Genomic DNA, 19,841 nt, shown 5'->3' on the forward strand with positions numbered 1-19,841 from the left:
GCACATATTTGAAAGTGCAGTGACCAGATAATGGCCAATATTGCACTCCTATCCACAGTGATATTCTACCACCCACCAAACATGCGCTGTATCCTTGTCCACCCCAACTCCACTCCCACTCCCAACCCCTTGCCTCATGGCTCATATCTCTGTAGTAGGCCTAGATCCAATATCTGTCCCATACATCTTCTCACTACCGCCTACTCTAGTCCCATCACAGGCATCTCTTACCCCATCAAAGATGGGCCACATGTGAAAGCACCCATAAGATCTACCAACCAAGCTGCAACCACTGTGTCACTTTCTACTAACAAGCTGTCTGGCTGTGACCGAGAGACAGTTGGACCACCCAGTTCCTGAATGTGCTGCTCAACATGATGTGCACACTTTAATGGCTGTTTCACAGTGTGTGCCATATGGTCCTTCTTATTGACACCACCTTTTCTGAATTACGCAGATGGGAACTGCCCCTACAATATGTCCTCCATTTCCATAACCCCTGGCCTCAACCTTCGCTAGTTGTTGTCATCCACCTATCTGTACTCTTCCCTGCTCCCAGTCCAGCGCTACACATTCCTCCTATCCCACTGACACATCTGCTAGTCATTTCCCCTCAATTACCTCTCTTCTCTCCCCCCCCCCCCTCTCCTGTTCCCCCACACCCCATCCCGCCACAGCCCTCTGACTTTGCACCTTGAGCCCAAACAGAATAACGTGGCTGGTAGATGCACAACTGGCAGGGCACATGTGTGGAGAGCAGTAGTGGTGGGGGCTATGGCAGGTGCTGTAGGGGAAATCCCGAGCACTGGGGGGGAAGTGCCGTTCTAAATTGAAACCTACACTCACATTTTTTTGTAAATATTAAGTGGAGGCCCACCACACCCACACTTGTATGGTGACCATTCAGGAAGATCTATCGCCTGTGGCTTGGTTAATATCTAAAAAGAATTCACTGAAAATGCCCCAAAAAAGCGATTTGTTTTTGCCTGTCTTGTTAACCATTTGCAGCTTTCAGAAAAGCGTCATGAGTAGTGAATGTAGAATAAAACCTACAAATTTATTTTGTTACTGTGTTAAAATTTTCTTCTTTTGCCAAAACCAGTGGAATTTACTCAGTGTCACATCACTAACACATGGAGACACTGTTAGGAGAGAATTCTGAAACAGTTTATTAAATGAGGAACTGAGGAAATGTAAGGTAGCTTATGAAAAAGCACATCCTCAGTACAAAAATAAACATATAATATCTTCACTTATATTGTTCCAAAATCCATAGCATTTTTTGTTTTACCAGATGTCAATTCTTCCATTGAAAAATTTGTTGTTAGTGGAATAGCACAGTAGATAATGAAGTTCTGCGTGATAACGTTGTGGTAAAATACTCTCCTCTTTGCATGATATCTCTTGCAACAATCTCATTTCGATATGTTGTTGTTGTTGTGGTCTTCAGTCCTGAGACCGGTTTGATGCAGCTCTCCATGCTACTCTATCCTGTGCAAGCTTTTTCATCTCCCAGTACCTACTGCAACCTACATCCTTCTGAATCTGCTTAGTGTATTCATCTCTTAGTCTCCCTCTACGATTTTTACCCTCCACGCTGCCCTCCAATACTAAATTGGTGATCCCTTGATGCCTCAGAACATGTCCTACCAACCGATCCCTTCTTCTGGTCAAGTTGTGCCACAAACTTCTCTTCTCCCCAATCCTATTCAAAACTTCCTCATTAGTTACGTGATCTACCCATCTAATCTTCAGCATTCTTCTGTAGCACCACATTTCAAAAGCTTCTATTCTCTTCTTGTCCAAACTATTTATCGTCCATGTTTCACTTCCATACATGGCTACACTCCATACGAATACTTTCAGAAATGACTTCCTGACACTTAAATCTATACTGGATGTTAACAAATTTCTCTTCTTCAGAAACGCTTTCCTTGCCATTGCCAGCCTACATTTTATATCCTCTCTACTTCGACCATCATCAGTTATTTTGCTCCCCAAATAGCAAAACTCCTTTACTACTTTAAGTGCTTCATTTCCTAATCTAATTCCCTCAGCATCACCCGACTTAATTAGACTACATTCCATTATCCTTGTTTTGCTTTTGTTGATGTTCATCTTATATCCTCCTTTCAAGACACTGTCCATTCCGTTCAACTGCTCTTCCAAGTCCTTTGCTGTCTCTGACAGAATTACAATGTCATCAGCGAACCTCAAAGTTTTTATTTCTTCTCCATGAATTTTAATACCTACTCCGAATTTTTCTTTTGTTTCCTTTACTGCTTGCTCAATATACAGATTGAACAACATCTGGGAGAGGCTACAACCCTGTCTTACTCCCTTCCCAACCACTGCTTCCCTTTCATGTCCCTCGACTCTTATAACTGCCATCTGGTTTCTGTACAAATTGTAAATAGCCTTTCGCTCCCTGTATTTTACCCCTGCCACCTTTAGAATTTGAAAGAGAGTATTCCAGTCAACATTGTCAAAAGCTTTCTCTAAGTCTACAAATGCTAGAAACGTAGGTTTGCCTTTCCTTAATCTTTCTTCTAAGATAAGTCGTAAGGTCAGTATTGCCTCACGTGTTCCAGTGTTTCTACGGAATCCAAACTGATCTTCCCCGAGGTTGGCTTCTACTAGTTTTTCCATTCGTCTGTAAAGAATTCGTGTTAGTATTTTGCAGCTGTGACTTATTAAGCTGATAGTTCGGTAATTTTCACATCTGTCAACACCTGCTTTCTTTGGGATTGGAATTATTATATTCTTCTTGAAGTCTGAGGGTATTTCGCCTGTTTCATACATCTTGCTCACCAGATGGTAGAGTTTTGTCAGGACTGGCTCTCCCACGGCCGTCAGTAGTTCCAATGGAATATTGTCTACTCCGGGGGCCTTGTTTCGACTCAGGTCTTTCAGTGCTCTGTCAAACTCTTCACGCAGTATCGTATCTCCCATTTCATCTTCATCTACATCCTCTTCCATTTCCATAATATTGTCCTCAAGTACATCGCCCTTGTATAGACCCTCTATATACTCCTTCCACCTTTCTGCTTTCCCTTCTTTGCTTAGAACTGCGTTTCCATCTGAGCTCTTGATATTCATACAAGTCGTTCTCTTATCTCCAAAGGTCTCTTTAATTTTCCTGTAGGCGGTATCTACCTTACCCCTAGCGAGATAGGCCTCTACATCCTTACATTTGTCCTCTAGCCATCCCTGCTTAGCCATTTTGCACTTCCTGTCGATCTCATTTTTGAGACGTTTGTATTCCTTTTTACCTGTTTCACTTACTGCATTTTTATATTTTCTCCTTTCATCAATTAAATTCAATATTTCTTCTGTTACCCAAGGATTTCTACTAGCCCTCGTCTTTTTACCTACTTGATCCTCTGCTGCCTTCACTACTTCATCCCTCAAAGCTACCCATTCTTCTTCTACTGTATTTATTTCCCCCATTCCTGTCAATTGCTCCCTTATGCTCTCCCTGAATCTCTGTACAACCTCTGGTTCTTTTAGTTTATCCAGGTCCCATCTCCTTAAATTCCCACCTTTTTGCAGTTTCTTCAGTTTTAATCTACAGGTCATAACCAATAGATTGTGGTCAGAGTCCACATCTGCCCCTGGAAATGTCTTACAATTTAAAACCTGGTTCCTAAATCTCTGTCTTACCATTATATAATCTATCTGATACCTTTTAGTATCTCCAGGGTTCTTCCATGTATACAACCTTCTTTCGTGATTCTTAAACCAAGTGTTAGTTATGATTATGTTGTGCTCTGTGCAAAATTCTACCAGGCGGCTTCCTCTTTCATTTCTGTCCCCCAATCCATATTCACCTACTATGTTTCCTTCTCTCCCTTTTCCTACACTCGAATTCCAGTCACCCATGACTATTAAATTTTCGTCTCCCTTCACAATCTGAATAATTTCTTTTATTTCATCATACATTCCTTCAATTTCTTCGTCATCTGCAGAGCTAGTTGGCATATAAACTTGTACTACTGTAGTAGGTGTGGGCTTCGTATCTATCTTGGCCACAATAATGCATTCACTATGCTGTTTGTAGTAGCTTACCCGCATTCCTATTTTCCTATTCATTATTAAACCTATTCCTGCATTACCGCTATTTGATTTTGTGTTTATAACCCTGTAGTCACCTGACCAGAAGTCTTGCTCCTCCTGCCACCGAACTTCACTAATTCCCACTGTATCTAACTTCAACCTATCCATTTCCCTTTTTAAATTTTCTAACCTACCTGCCCGATTAAGGGATCTGACATTCCACGCTCCGATCCGTAGAACGCCAGTTTTCTTTCTCCTGATAACGACATCCTGTTGAATAGTCCCCGCCCGGAGATCCGAATGGGGGACTATTTTACCTCCGGAATATTTTACCCAAGAGGACGCCATCATCATGTAATCATACAGTAAAGCTGCATGCCCTCGGGAAAAATTACGGCTGTAGTTTCCCCTTGCTTTCAGCCGTTCGCAGTACCAGCACAGCAAGGCCGTTTTGGTTATTGTTACAAGGCCCGATCAGTCAATCATCCAGACTGTTGCCCTTGCAACTACTGAAAAGGCTGCTGCCCCTCTTCAGGAACCACACGTTTGTCTGGCCTCTCAACAGATACCCCTCCGTTGTGGTTGCACCTACGGTACGGCTATCTGTATCGTTGAGGCACGCAAGCCTCCCCACCAACGGCAAGGTCCATGGTTCATGGGGGGGGGGGGGGTATTTCGATATCTCAAACTGTTTATGGAATATTAGGACTGTCGTGTACATTTCACTCTGGTGTTATCACTGGCTCGCGTGATCGCAAATGAGTGTGCTACACTAGATCAACTTTCTTGAGCTTGGTAACAGATAGAGACCTCCACCCTAGTCTACAGAAAAATATAATACGATAGCTAAAATTCATACGCAGCAACATATTATGTAATATGCACCATCACAGAATCTTAGTGACTCCTATTCTTCGTTGCAAACTTTTTCAAATTTCGTGCAGTGTCTTACATGCAAATATCGCAGTAACTATGACCATTAACAAAATCATGGGTACATCAAAATTAAGCTGACAGAAAGCTATAACTAACACAAAAATGAAATGTTTTTCTGAACGGTTTCTGTAAAATTGTATGAGAGAAAAATTTCAGGATATGCACCTCGATTCTGTCCTCATCGACTAGTGAGAAGGGGATTACCATTTGTCGGCCTCCCCTTCTGAACAAAGGAATAAACTCACCCAGTGCGTGGGATGAAAAGTGGTCACTGCGCTTGGGCCACCGTATCCGGCATGTACTCTAGCAGCCCCCACCATCTCCCTACACACTCCCCCTACCCCTACCCCTACCCCTACCCTGCCATCCCTCCCCCTCCTCACACCATTGTACCTTCTTACACCTACCGCCCACCCAGCAGATTGATGCTCATGTCAGATGCAGCCAGTCGGACCTCAGTACCTGGAGACAGTGGTCATTTGTGTGTGAGCTGTGCTTGTGTGAATGTGTATGTGTGTGTGTGTGTGGGGGGGGGGGGGGTTTCTATCTGTCCTAAAGCTTTAATATTTTAGCAGCCCTGAGCTTGTGACTGAGCTTGCCTGTGGCTCAGCACCTCCTGTTCACGGTGAGTAGCAATCTGTCCTTTCCATATTGTTGTTATTCCATTCTGGACTTTCCACTGTTAGATATTTTAAAAATTTTAGTAGTCAAAGCACAAAAATGAAAAAAAAAAAAATTTAAGGAAAGTCTATATTTTTAAAATTATTGTTTTATATTTTGCAGCATATGCTAAAAATGTCTTGCCATCATTATGTGTGTTGTGTTTCATTCAATATTCAGATTTTGTCATTTTTCATTTCCTTGCAAAACCTTTATTTTTACTGGCTGTTTTCAGTTTTCCGCGGTAGTCAGCCATCACACTTTGATTCCATTTTCCTTGGTACCTCTTCTCTATCTCTCTAATGTTCTGGTGAAAGCATTCTGCCTTCTATTTACTCATATGTTCCAGACTTTGCGGAAATAGTCAGTCTGTGAGAGGAGGAGTTGGGATTGATGTGACAACCCAACTTAATGAAATTTTCCAACTTGTTCTCGCCAGTGTTTGTAATGTGGAAGCATTTTAGTCTCGAATTTGTGATTCGTCATCAGTTTGTGTATTTAGTTCCAAGAGAAATTCCAGCTTTCACGTTCTCTTGTCTGACAAAGTGGGATATTGCAGAAAGGTTGTGTAGTAGAAACCATAAGTATCAAAACAGTAGCACTTATATTGCATCCAGCAATTACTCGAGTTAATGTTATATTCCTTCTGGGATAGACAAACATCATAAAGGTGGACAGGTACTGGACCTGTTGTGTACAGATGGAGGAGGAGTTAGCCACTGCCTGTAAACAGCTGGGTGCTGTGTTGGGCACAGTTGACAAGCTTTACCTCGCTACCTCTGATTTGGGTGGTGTCGGTGGTTCAAAAAAGATGCAGGTCATTCTCGTTTTCTGAAAGGTCGACAAACAGAAATACGGTCCTGTTCTCTGACATGAGGCAGGTGTAGAACTTTGAAACATATTTCCAAAAAATCTCTTTTGGAATCAACACAATTGCCATAAACAATGTTCATGTGATGTCTGTCCACGAGACTCAGAAAGAAGGAGATACTGGCACCCAATTTGATGCTGTGTTCCTCACTTCCAAAAGGTGTTCGATACAATCCTGAGTGTATGGAATATTGGACTGCGTGACTGAACTGAAGATTTTCTAGCAAACAGAACACAGCATGTCATTCTCAATGGACACAAATATTCTGACATAAAAATAACTTTGGGCATAACTCAAGAAAGTTCTATAGAACCATTACTTTTCACATCACGTGTAAATGACCTAATGGACAACATACTATGTCCAGCGAGGCTTTTGGCGGATGATGCTGTCGTATACAGAGGAGCCGCAATGCTAGGAAATTGAAGCAAAATTCAGAAAGACGAGCGGAGAATTGACTCTCATTGCAGGGGTCGATATTAAAAAGTGCTATGTTTTGCCCATAAATAAGCAGGAAGACCCATTGTTGTATGACTACACGATGGAAGAACAATCATTGGAAGCTGGCAAATCCACTAAATGTGTAGGAGTATGCATACAAAGCAATGTAAAGTGGATCAATGCCAAAAGGTAAGGCAGCTGCCAGACTGAGATTCACTGAAAGAAGACTCGGAAAGTGTACTCCATTCACAAAGGAGGTAGCTTACAAACCGTCATTTGACTAATACTTGAATATTGTTTGCTAGTCAAGAATCCGTACCAGATGTGATCAATAGAGAGAATAGAGAAGGTCCCGAGAAGAGCATTGCATTTCATTACAGGTTTATTCAGTAAACAGAAAAGCGCCACAGAGATGTTAGAGCAACTCTGGTGGTCGGACTGCAAGAGAGGAGTTCTGCATTGCAGTGTGTTTTACTGCTAAAATTCTGAAAGGCCACTTTTCTAGAGGAGTTGGCAAATATTTTGCTTCCTAATACATATGTCTCGCAAAAACAGTGTCAAGGTTAAATTGGAGAGATTTGATCCCATCTGGAGGCTTACCAACAGTTGAGGAGAGGAAATGGAAAACATTCTTAGTGCCAAATTTGGCATTTGCTAGAAATATATATATAAAACAATGTATCTCTTTTTGTACATAACTGATTTGTCTCCAAAAGGTTGAGAAATTATTCTGATACCATACAGTTATGTTACTCACACCATCACCACAATAAATAGACAAATTAGAAAATAAATAGTTTATTAAGAACTTTCTAAGTTCCATACAAGATGGCTGACTGGTTCTAGGCACCAATAAGAAAGTTTTTACTAGTTGATTCTTGCAAATAAGAAAAAAACAACCGGCCACTAGTAATAATAGTATTTATTTACGCAAATAATCCCATCCCTGTTACAAACCAATAGGTTCATCTTCAGGTGGCCGTTTATGTTTATAATACATTTTTGTTGCTTACATTAATTGTTGCAAGAAAACAGTCAGCAGCTACTGCAAACCACAGTAAATGTAATATAAACACAAATACCTGTCAGAAGATGAACCTGTCAGTTCAAGGTCGGTTAACAGTGCTATTTGTGTAAATAGATAGCATTATTAACAGTGACTGTTTGCTGTTTCCTTCTTTGCAAAAATCTGCTTGTAGTTTGTACATAGCTTTGGATTCAAACATGTCAGTATTTGACACATTAGCAGGAGCAAGTTTTTGTTTCAAGTGCCAGTAATACTGAGGCAGAAATAAAAGTACAGAAATACTGCATCGTGTTTTTAACTAGTAGATCTATAATCAACAAAATACGTTTCCCACATCTTTTAAATTGTGGAACTCCAGAGGGAAGCACAGCCTGTCACAGTGACAATGTGCCATCTACAAATGCATGTTTGAAAGGCTTTCTCCATGGTTTGGCACCTGGATCAAGTCCAGGGACATGAATCAGAATACCAAGGACACAACAGCACCGAGAACAAAGTTTTTGAAAAATGGCACTTGGAAAATTTTCCATTTCCACTCTACAGTGTTTCTTCCCACAAACCTTTTGCAACAGAACTAGGATAGAGGGGAAGTGACGGGGGTATACAAGTACTTCCTGCCACAAACTGTAGATGTAGATGTAGGTGCTTCATGAAGCCTAGTTTGACATATGGTGGTGGGAGCAATTTTTATTTTTTTCCCTCCCTACAAGTGTTGAGGCAAGATATCTTTAGTCTCAGGAGTAAAATATCTCTTATCTTGCCAAATGTGTACATTTCATTGTTTTTGTTTTGCCTGGCTACAACACTCGTAAGAAGGAGGCATTTTCGTGTACCTAGCTTGCTGTTCTTACATATTTCCTGTAACTAAAAAGAAAGTAAACTGTATTCAATTACAAAAAAAACAACTGTATGTGATAGAAGAAAACTAAATAGTTTTGAAATAAACATAGAAAATTTGATTAAGAATTTTACTTATTTTCAGTTTCTGATATCATTCAGACTGTTATACTCGCATTTAACTTTCCATCTGCTACAGCATTTTTTGTGGTTTGTTTGTTAAGCTTTACAAGATCACCAAAGTGTATTATTTATATATTAAAAAAATATTCTGTCAGTGGCAAATTATTATTATTTTTACTAGCTTTAAATCATTTGTTGTTCACAGAATTGCTTTAGTGTTATCAGTGACTGAGATAGTGTTCAACTTCAGAAATTGTTTAAATTTTTTATGGTCATTGGTAGATTCAGCATAGGTCTATTAATCCTTGTTTCATTCTAATAAAACTTCTAATATTTGAATATTTGTCAGATGTTTCCATAATATGCCAACATATCTTATTTCCTTTTGTGACTTTATAAATATTTCATTATTTCACTGTTTGTGTTTTACACTGCTTGAAGAAACATGTTAACCTGGCAAAGTAAATTTTTTGCACTATGTGATGACCAAATAGTGAGCGAAGGGGATGGGAACAAAATGACAGTATCTCCTCGTGACCACTGGCCATTAGTTAAATGTGACGCTCTGACTGGCACAACAGTGGTCCACTCCCAACAAAGTGTGCTAATCCCTTTTCCTCTCATCCCTCACTTGTTCAGCATAATTACGTATTAGAATGGAAAATTATAGTACAGTTTCCTCAAAGCATATATAAATATTCGTTGACTGCAAGATTACATTCTGTATTGTGTATCATCCGTTGTTGTGTTTAAAAGATAAGAGAGATTTTCTTTTGTTGCAAATAACTGCATAAAATTTCCTTCATGGTAGAAAACTTGTGAAGTGGTTTGCAGTTACCATTGTAATAATGATCAAAATACCAGTTAAAAGTCTCCAATGTGTCTTTTGAGTTTGCACAAACAACATAATTTCAACTGTCATGTACGTGGTCTGTTACTCTTCATATTTTTTCATATAGATGTCAAGTTACAGTCTAAATCAATTCCACTTTCAGAAACTTAATGGGCATGATAAATATGCTAGTTGGAATTCCTCAGTACAGGCATATTTAGAACATGATTAACTCTTGGACTGAAGAAAGAAGTCAGGACAAGATTGAAGCTGATTTTATTATTCGTCCAATCAATTACAGGAACAGACAAGATTCGTCTACAGCCAAGGATGTTTTCGAGAAACTGAAGCAAGTTTTCCATGACAGTGATTTAAACAGGGCAGTGGCACTTCTGAGGGTCCTTACTACCACTTCATTGGAATCATCTATAAGTATTGAAGATTGTGTGAACGGAATCATGTCAACTGATCATAAATTAATGAATTTCTCGATATCAGTGCTGCATGGGTTGGAGCATTAACATTGGCTACTTTATCTTAAATAAACCAATGATAATGAAAATAGAAAGCTCAGGATTAAAAATCAGTTCAGTTAAAGCTTTTGCAAGAAGTAACAGGCCCAGAGTGAGTATTATTATTCAAAGGAAAAAGGCATGTTCCAGGAAAACAAAGGCAGAAGCAAAACACTGCGAAAGGCAATAAGGGACCACAGTGCTTCGATTGCAACGAATATGATAACATTGCCCCACAGCGCCACATAATGCAGAAAAGGACATCAGCTGAATCTGAAGAATATGAAACTTCCATTGTAGCTTTTACAGCTGCTTCACATTCAAATATGGTGCACACAAGACGTCGCTGTGACAGGCTGTATGAGGTATGGAGCCCACCGATATGTACCAATACTGTTACCAGCAGGACTCCACTTCCTGTAGAAAGTATGGGAATGTCAATCTTATACTGAATAGTGATGAATGTACACTGATAAGCCACAACATTATAACCATTGTTTACCACAACATTTGATGCCGCATGGTGGCATTGTGGCCAAATGACACAGTAACAAAAGTAAAAGCAGAGCAGAGACAGGCAGGGAATCACTCCAGTGAAGATATAGGCTGCAAATGGGGAAACCTATTGAGATAAGCGACTTTGGCAAAGGGCAGATTATTACTACACCGAGCCTGTGAATGAGGACCTCGAAAACGGCGAAGCTGGTCAAATGTTCAAGTGCTACTGTCATTAGCATCTGCAGAAAGAGGTAGGAGGGCAGTGAAACTATCACTAGGCACTAAATGCACTCAATGCTTCCCCAACGGTGATGTCACCTTTCAGCAGTACAATCGTCCGTGTCTCTGAACTAGAAAACTAGAACTGTGTTACAGAGGTTTCTGAGGAGCATTATAGTGAACTCACATTCATGTCTCAGTGATCAAATTCATCTGATGTAAATCCTATGGAACCCATCTGGGTCGCTATTATGCACGATCACTGGATACGAAAATCAGCGGCCCATAGACGTTTAGTGCCACATACCTCCAAAAACCTACGGATGCCTGATATGCAGGAAGTGATGTATTTTGTTCCAGAGATGGATAAACAAGCTACCTGCTTGGTGGTCATAATGTTTTGGCTCCTAGGTGTATAAAACAGGGAGAGAATGTTTGTGTGTTGAGCAACATTGATAAATTATTTGTATTTACTAAACACACACAGAGAAATGAATGCTAATCTAAAATGAGTTTAGATTCTGTTACTCTGTGGTGCCACCAAATGGGACATTTGAATTTTGAAGATGTAAATAAATTACCACATCATGCCAAGGGTGTAAATTTATCTCCTGCTAATAGTAAAGAACCTGTCACATGGATAACACGTATTGAAGTGAAATGAACTGGATTGTTATTCAGTGATGCCTCTTCAAGAGCTTCACGACCATTACAGTTTATTCACACTGACATGTGTGGTCCAATGGAAGCTATCAGACAGAAACCTAATAAAAAATGAACTGGAAAAGAAATTAAAAACCATTCACTCAGACAGTGGCAAGGAGTCCTGAAACAGGTTTCAAAATGTTCGTGAACTAAAATGGTTTTGAGAATTGAATGACTACTCTGTACTCTCCTAGCAACAGGACAAGGGCTGGGTATCGGAGAGAGTTTGCTGTTATTGTGTGGAAAGGTTAAGATTTTGGACGGAGGGAAAGAAAACGTGCATGCCATTTGTAATTCCAGTGGTGTGGAGAGCACCTAAAAAATCACCTTAATGACTGTTACTTCTGCGTAGTTAATGTTTAGGGGTGCAGTTTGAAAAATAACAGACAAATTGTGTATCCAAGCATTGATTAGAGCAGTTTGCACATGGAGAAGATCTGAGTGCACCTCTTCCTCCAACTGTTGTAGAGAACGTGGCAGAAGATGAAGAAGAAAATGAAGTTGATGCAATTACCGAAGATGATTGTGATGTCCACCAGCCAGAATGCAACTGCATTCATAACTTTTCTCTCAGGGTGAACTTAATGCTCTCATACGTATCTGCGGAACCACTTGGCTCTGGTTAAAAAGTAAGAATCTTCTGGAACCAGGAATGCATTACTTATGGTATAGACATAAAGAGAGAGAATTAGTTCATTTATTCTCACAGAATGAGTCCTTGGTTTACTGCAGTAACATAAATGACTTAATACACTAGTGTGGTATTGAATGTGAGCCTACAAAGTGGAGACTTTTCTAGACTTGCCAATGAAGAGCCTGAAAGGCGTGTTACTGCATAATGGAAATGTGTATGGGTCCATTCTTGTGGCGCATTCAGTTCAATTGAAAGTGACGTATAAGAGAACGTGAAGATACTCTTAACAAGTATCCAGTATGAGAAACACCCTTGGCTTATCTGTGGTGACTTCAAAGTTATCAGATTACTATTGGGACAATAAGCTGGGTTTACAAAAAATGCCTTGCTTTCTATGCGAATGGGACAGTCAGTTAAGACAAAGCTATTGGAGTGTGGGAGTTTGGTCAGAGCGGAGAAATTTTGTACCCGTAGCTAAAAATATCCTGCACGAACCACTTGTAAAACAAAAACTAAAAAGAGTCTTCCTTCCACCTCTACATATAAAACTGGGCTTGATGAAGTAATCTGTAAAAGCTCTACCACAGGATGGACACTGCATCAAGCACCCAAGAAATTTCCCTTCACCACACGACATATTAAAAGCTGGAATTTTTTTTAGTTTTCAAGGAAATTGATGAAGGATGGAGATTCTGAGAAGACAATGAAAAAAAAAAAAAACAGAAAAAGGTGCATGACCACCTTCCGATCAGTCACTGAGAACTTTCTATGGAATAACAAAGATCGTAATTACAAGGCCACTGTTGAAAAAAGTTGTTAAATTTCAAAAATATGCGTTGTAAAATGAGTGTGAAAGTCCGCTTTCTACACTCACATATCGAGTACTTTCCGGAAAATTTGGGACATTATATTGAAGAGCAGTGTGAACATTTTCACCGTGATGTTAAGGAGATGGAGAGAAGGTACCAGTGGCACTGGACAATGACTATGATGGCTGACTACTGTTGGATGTTGAAGAGGGACAGTCACCATGTAGAAGGATCTACAAGAAAGTCAAAGAAGAGAAATTTTAAAAATTCTTGTCAACAAGGCAGTCATGAAACAAATTATATGAGTTCTGAGGAGTATTTTTTAAATGTATTTCATTTTTTAACTATGTTTTGATTAAAAACTCACCTTGTGTGAAAAGGTGTTAGAATATATTTGTGGGCTCAGAAGTGAAAAATCGTCAAAATATTATTTCTTATTTTGTGTAAAAACCTGACATGATCGACAAAAATGACATTTATTTCTAGAATCAGCATAAAAAATTGAATCAAGAACACCTACTTTCAGCAGGTCATCTGACAAAAAGTTTTAAAATGCAGACTAGTGTAATGTTATTCCTCACTGTGTGGGTAGACTATACTAATTTTTGCTAACCTTCAGTGAAACATACTAGAAATGAAATAAAATTCTGTATGAAAGATACTGGTGAAGCGAAGCAATGTTTGTGTGAACATAATGCAAAACCGTGATACGGACATAATTAAGCTAGATTGAAAGAATCATGTTATTGAAGTATTGGGTGTCTTTGGAACGTTAGACTGTCAATCTGTTTGAACTCCCATTTAATTAAATGCAAAATTTGATGAAATTGTACTGAAAGAAGAGACAAAGAGACAACATACCCTACAGGCAAGTGACAAGTCCAGGTATTTTATACGCTGTAAACAAGTTTAAGTCAATACTGCAATCTTCCACAGAACCGACACTGGCTGAGTGTGAGATGGGTTCTCAGTTATCTTCAGGGTACCAAGGATCTGCAACTATATTTCACTAAAGAAGACTTAATGGAAATAATTGTATATTGTGATACAGACCAGGCCAATGATCCTACAGATAGGAGATCCTTTACTGGATACTTTTTTTCTGTTCCAGAGAGACAATATTTTGTGGAATTTGTGTGAATAGCAAATAGTAGCAGATCAAGTAGCGACAAAGTCATCTGCTGAGGATGCTCTGTGGCTCCAGCAGCTACAGACTGAACTCAGTTGATGAGGAAATAATGCACTAGTCATACTCTGCAACAATCTAAGTACAATAAAGCTGGCATGTGCAGACTGCAATCATCTGAGAACTAAACATATAGTTATCTGTCTCCACTTTCTCAGGGAAAAACATTATTAGGACAAGAATCAAGTTTGTGTTCATTAAAGTGTGACACGGTGACCGACAGTTTGACTAAAGAAACAGTGTACGAGAAACACTTGTATTGCTCTAATAAAGTGGGTATGCATTTAGGTGGCGATGTTAGATTTTAGAGTGCAAAATTATCATATGCTCTTGCAGGCTTACAAAATTAAAGAGCCTATACAAATCTTGACTGACTGTGAGATTACATTCTGTATTGTGTATGATCTTTGGTATTTATTGTGTTTAAAAGTTAAAGAAGAATTTTCTTCTATGGCAAATAACTGCATATAATTTCCTTCAGATATGAAACTGAATGAGAACAACCTTTTCACATTCATTTCCAAATTGTAATTACCTAAGATTTATTAAATCTCTTTTATACATAAGTATTTACCTTGTGTAGCTCAAGTGGTGAAGACAGCAATGTGACTGAAAATTCCATCTCAGTACAAATCACAGTAACACAATTTTAATCATGACCTCCTACGATTGGAACCGGTCATGATTAAAAACATATTACTGTCATTTATTCAAAAATAAATAAATGTAATAGTCCAGGATCGGTTTTTCTTTAGCATAGTAGGGGAATTATGTATGACCCCAGAAGTTAAACTACAGGATGTGACACTCCACCGTGTGATAGTCTGAGCCAGCAAGTTCCGATAGGGCGTCACCCAGAATGACACCGACTTAGCACACCGTGGAGTGTATAGTACGCTGAGAATGTTTGTAAAATATTTTTCCTTCTCCCCCTCTGCAGTGCTGGACAGCAGTGACATCCAGATGACTCTTCTCCGGCTGCTCAACCACCCCTCGTACGATGTGATCGAAGTCACTCTGAATTTCCTGCTACGGAATGTATTCGAAGACTACCTTTACGAAGTGGAAAATGAGGAAGAACTGGAGTTTGAAATTGTCCCTGTGAAGCTGTCAGCCCACGAGGTACGTGTCAGTACAGTAATGGCACAGATGTTATCTCGAGAACGTAGACATCGGACCACATGCCACCTAATGTACATTGCTGTTAATAACATCTGCTGTGGTGAGGACAGAGGAAAAGGATGTTAGTTGCCCAGACGGTGATGTTTATTAACATTTTGTGCCGTATAAATTGTTTGAAAATCAGTTGAACGAAATGAACAGTGTCTTTGAGATGAACATAAACAGAAGTTAAACAGTGTGTTGACAGACTAATCGAGCAGTGCTGAAAAAATTAGATTTGTAAGAGACAAGTCTTCCCGAAAGAGAGAAATATGTCAACGTCAAACATAAATTTAAGTAGTAGTTAGACTTTGCTGAAAGTTTTTGTCTATGTGCAGTTTTACGCAGAAGTGAAATGTGGACAATGAACAGTTCAGACAATAAGAGAACAGAAGCTTTTGAAATATGGTGCTCGAGAAGAACTCTGAAGATTAAATACATAGGTCAGGTAACTAATGATGAGGCACTGAATCAAAAGAGGAATAAAAGAGTGTTCTGGCACAACTTGGCAGAAGTAGGTTGATGAAACATTTTGAGTCATCGAGGAATTGTGAATGTGGTAATCGAGGGAAGGGTAGGGGATAAAAATTTTAGATGGAGACCAAGATTCAAATGCAGTAAGCAGATTCAAATGGGTGGTTGTAATAGCCACCAGAGATGAAGAGACTTGCCCAGGATAGACTAGCATGGAGAGTTAGGTATAAACTTGCCAGTGGATGCGTACAGCACTTGGGTGGAAATACAGCTGAACATGCCTGGAGAATCACTGACAGTGGACACTTCTCTCTGGTCAATGAAACGGAAGGCAACAGTTAACTGAAGAATTATTAAATTGCAGATATGAGATTAAAAATATGAGGGCAGACTGAAAAGCAATGCCTCCTTTTTTCTAATTGAAAAAGAAATATTAACATTCTATTTCCTTATTCCTCATGACTACATATTTGTTTGTCAACATAGTCACCTAGCAGCAAACACAGCTCTCCCAACAAGAGACCAGTTCGTTGTACCATCACTGTAGAATGTTTAACTTTCTTGACAGAACCACAACCGCATCTCTCCTTTTACTGCTTCATCACTATCAGGTTGAAATCTTAGCTTTCTTAATTATTGGATAGGCCCAAGTCGGGATGGTAAGGAGGATGATCGATGGTAGTGAACCCAAGGCATCGGATTGTTGCAGATGTCACAGCATTCATGTGTGGTCTGGCATTAACATGCTGAAGGGGAGGATAGTCCATGTGTGGATGAAGTTTTTTGTGGTTAGAAACTCAATTATAACAAGCTGTTTCTCAAACACTGACATAGTTACATTACACACAGTCATGTTATGTGCTAGAATTTGGAGCCCTCTGGTGGCAGATGGTTGCAACTTCCATCAGTGAAGCTGGAAGGTCGACCGAGTAATATGCGTGACATGTGATATCTCAACTGATATTGAAAACAGAATAAGAAATGCAGAGGCATTACTTATCAGCACACTGTTGTATTCACCCCAGTAAACTGAATATAAGATTTACCATCTGAAAGTGCAAACTAGTGAATGCCTAGCTTATCTGCACCAGTGGTTTTGTTAGTTCTTACTTTGAGTGGAGTGTATCTTACAATTGATTTAATATTTTGAATATTTTAATTATGTGTTTAACAGTTGCAGACTTTATAGTATTATGCAGTGAACAGTAGCCTTCTGTTCCACTTCTTCTGCCATGTTTCAAGTGCAGTACACAACCTTTGATGAGTTACTACATAATGTATTCAAATGTATTTAGCTGTAAGCCATTTGATCTGAGTCTGTAATTCAGTTTTTCAATACTTTACTGCCCTTCTCTTTTCTTCCTTTTCAAACAGTTTAACTGGTAATGATACTACTCGTGTGACATGTCTGGAAAGATATAATAAAAGAACAGAGGACACTGAGGGAGTAGATATGTAAATCACTTGGGTGGAACTGAAGGATGATTAGGAGGGAGGGGGGGGGGGGGGGGTTTAAAAGAGCATTCTTCAGTGTGAAATGACGTGAAGTATGACTTTAGAAATTTTAGAAATTGGGAAATTGGCAAACGGAGGGTGTGGGACGGGACTCTGTGTGGGCTGAAACTGTGAGAGTAGAAATAGATGAATGCCCCCTTCAAGTTCTTGCAATATCTCACCTGAGTGGGTCAGAGAAAAAAATAAGGACCTTCAAGTATAACGTGAGGGATTTTTTTTTTAGCTACAGTGGATAAATCAGAGGTGTGGCACAGTGGTCAGTCAGATGAACTGTTGGTTTGTAGGCTTGGTTTCAATTCTCATTGCTGCCATTTTTTTTTTTTTTTTTTTTAATTCCTCGCAGTGTTAAACTATTATTTACAAAATTTAAATATATTTGAACAGCTCAATTTATAGATGTAAAATTAATGCATTTGATTTAGTTATGATTAATTAATTAACATTTTTATACAGAAATTGTTTCAAATAACACGTCTGACAGCTTGTGATTTCTATTGTCCTTCAGTAGCAATGTTCTGTTGTTGTCACACCTGCACTGTATCCCTTTTATGTTCTGTGTCATGCTTTCAGAGCACGTGGCTCTGGCAGCTGTTTCAAACCCCTGTAGGCAGCTTTTACCATGCCTGTTACCCGACATTTTTCCATCGATCTTTACAGTTGTGAACAGCGTCTCATCACCTGTCTGCTGTGATTTTCTATAAAACCTTATAATTTTATTGGAACATGGAAACCCAACAGGAATTTTCTACCAGTGGTGAAAATATCAGAACTACAACGTTTGATGATGATTTTTGAAATGATTTCCCGTCCTTTCCACGTAAACACAGCTCACACCATAATGGAGCCACCACCTGCCTGTGCAGTGCGTTGTTGACAGCTTGGGTCCGTGGCTTTGTGGGGTGTGCGCCACACCCGAACCCTAGTGTCAGCTCTTACCAACTGAAACTGGGACTCATCAGACCAGGTCACGGTTTTCAAGTCATCTAGGGTTGAACCAAAAGGGTCACAAGCCCAGGAGAGGCACTGGAGGCAATGTGCTGTTAGCAGAGACACTCACATCAGTTGTCTGGTGCCATAGTCCATTAACATCAATTTCTGCCACACTGTACTATCGGATACATACATCATACATCCCACATTGATTTCTGTTGTTATTTCACGCAGTGTTGCTTGTCTGTTAGCACTGACAACTATGCAAATACTGCCACTCTCAGCCATTAAGTGAAGGCTGTTGGCCACTGAATTATTCGTGGTGAGAGACAATGCCTGAAACTTGGTATTCTCGGCATACTCTTGACACTGTGAATCTCGGAATACAGAATTCCATAACAATTTCCAAAATGGAATGTTACATATGTGTAGCTCTAAATACCATTCCATGTTCAAAGTCTCTTAATTCCTGTTGTGTGGCCATAGTCATGTTGAAAATATATTCACGATTCATTTGAGTACAAATGACAGCTTCACCAATGCACTACCGTTTAATGTCTTGTGTACGTGATACTGCCACCATCTGTATACCTGCATATCACTACCCCATGACTTTTGTCACCTCAGTGTATGTGATATAATTACAGTTTAGTAAATCTTGGGTTTTTTCCATTTACTTGTACTGCAAAACCTTGCTTCTTGCCAAATATCATGATTATAGGTCATTGGAAAGTAACCTATAGGTTTTTATGAGTGAGTTTGCAAGTTATCAGAATATGTGACATAAATAGTGATATCTTTCAATTGCATTGACTTCCAACCTTAAATGTTATACTCAGCCAAAGCATTGTAGACCTCAGTGACACAAATTTCAACCTGATACGTGCACCCATTCCTGAAGAAAAAGGTGTCTTAACAGCTGAACAGACAGACAGACAGAATATTCTTTTTCGTGTGATATAATTACAAATTAAGGGTTTTCATATTTTTCCATTAGTTGTATTGCTTGCTTCTTGCCAAATTTCACAGTTTCCGTCATGCACCAACCTCGATTTAGCTTTTTCAGATTTAAGCCTCGTGGACACGACATAAAATGAAAATAATGGTGCAGCAATGTATTTGTAAGTCGAAGAGATAGTGCATCAAACATAAATACAGAAAGCTCACTTGACTTTCAAAAGACTATGTCCAACAGCGAAATAACATGTGCAATATCATGTATGAGCTTCTGGTCCTTAAATGACCAAGCTTTGAGTCAATAGTTTTTCTGTTAAAAATCATTGTTTATTTATCCTTCTGCATTAATTCATACTTGCTTTCACAAAATCCAAAATATTACATTGACACATAAGAACTGTTGTTTGTGTTATTTCCAAAGAGCTTCTCGGGGTATTAACTCAGACCAACTTAGGAAC

At 39.3% G+C, this 19,841-nt stretch overlaps 1 protein-coding gene across 1 annotated transcript in view; it reads left to right on the plus strand.

The window, feature by feature from the left end:
* LOC126424664 (thyroid adenoma-associated protein homolog) overlaps nucleotides 1–19,841 on the plus strand; it is a 249,010-nt gene that overhangs the window by 201,619 nt on the left and 27,550 nt on the right. Inside the window, 1 exon segment of the mRNA XM_050087394.1 lies at nucleotides 15,287–15,468. Coding sequence (XP_049943351.1) covers nucleotides 15,287–15,468 — 182 coding nt within the window.

The sequence above is a fragment of the Schistocerca serialis genome, chromosome 10 (assembly GCF_023864345.2).
Source record: "Schistocerca serialis cubense isolate TAMUIC-IGC-003099 chromosome 10, iqSchSeri2.2, whole genome shotgun sequence".
NCBI classification, from domain to species: domain Eukaryota; kingdom Metazoa; phylum Arthropoda; class Insecta; order Orthoptera; family Acrididae; genus Schistocerca; species Schistocerca serialis.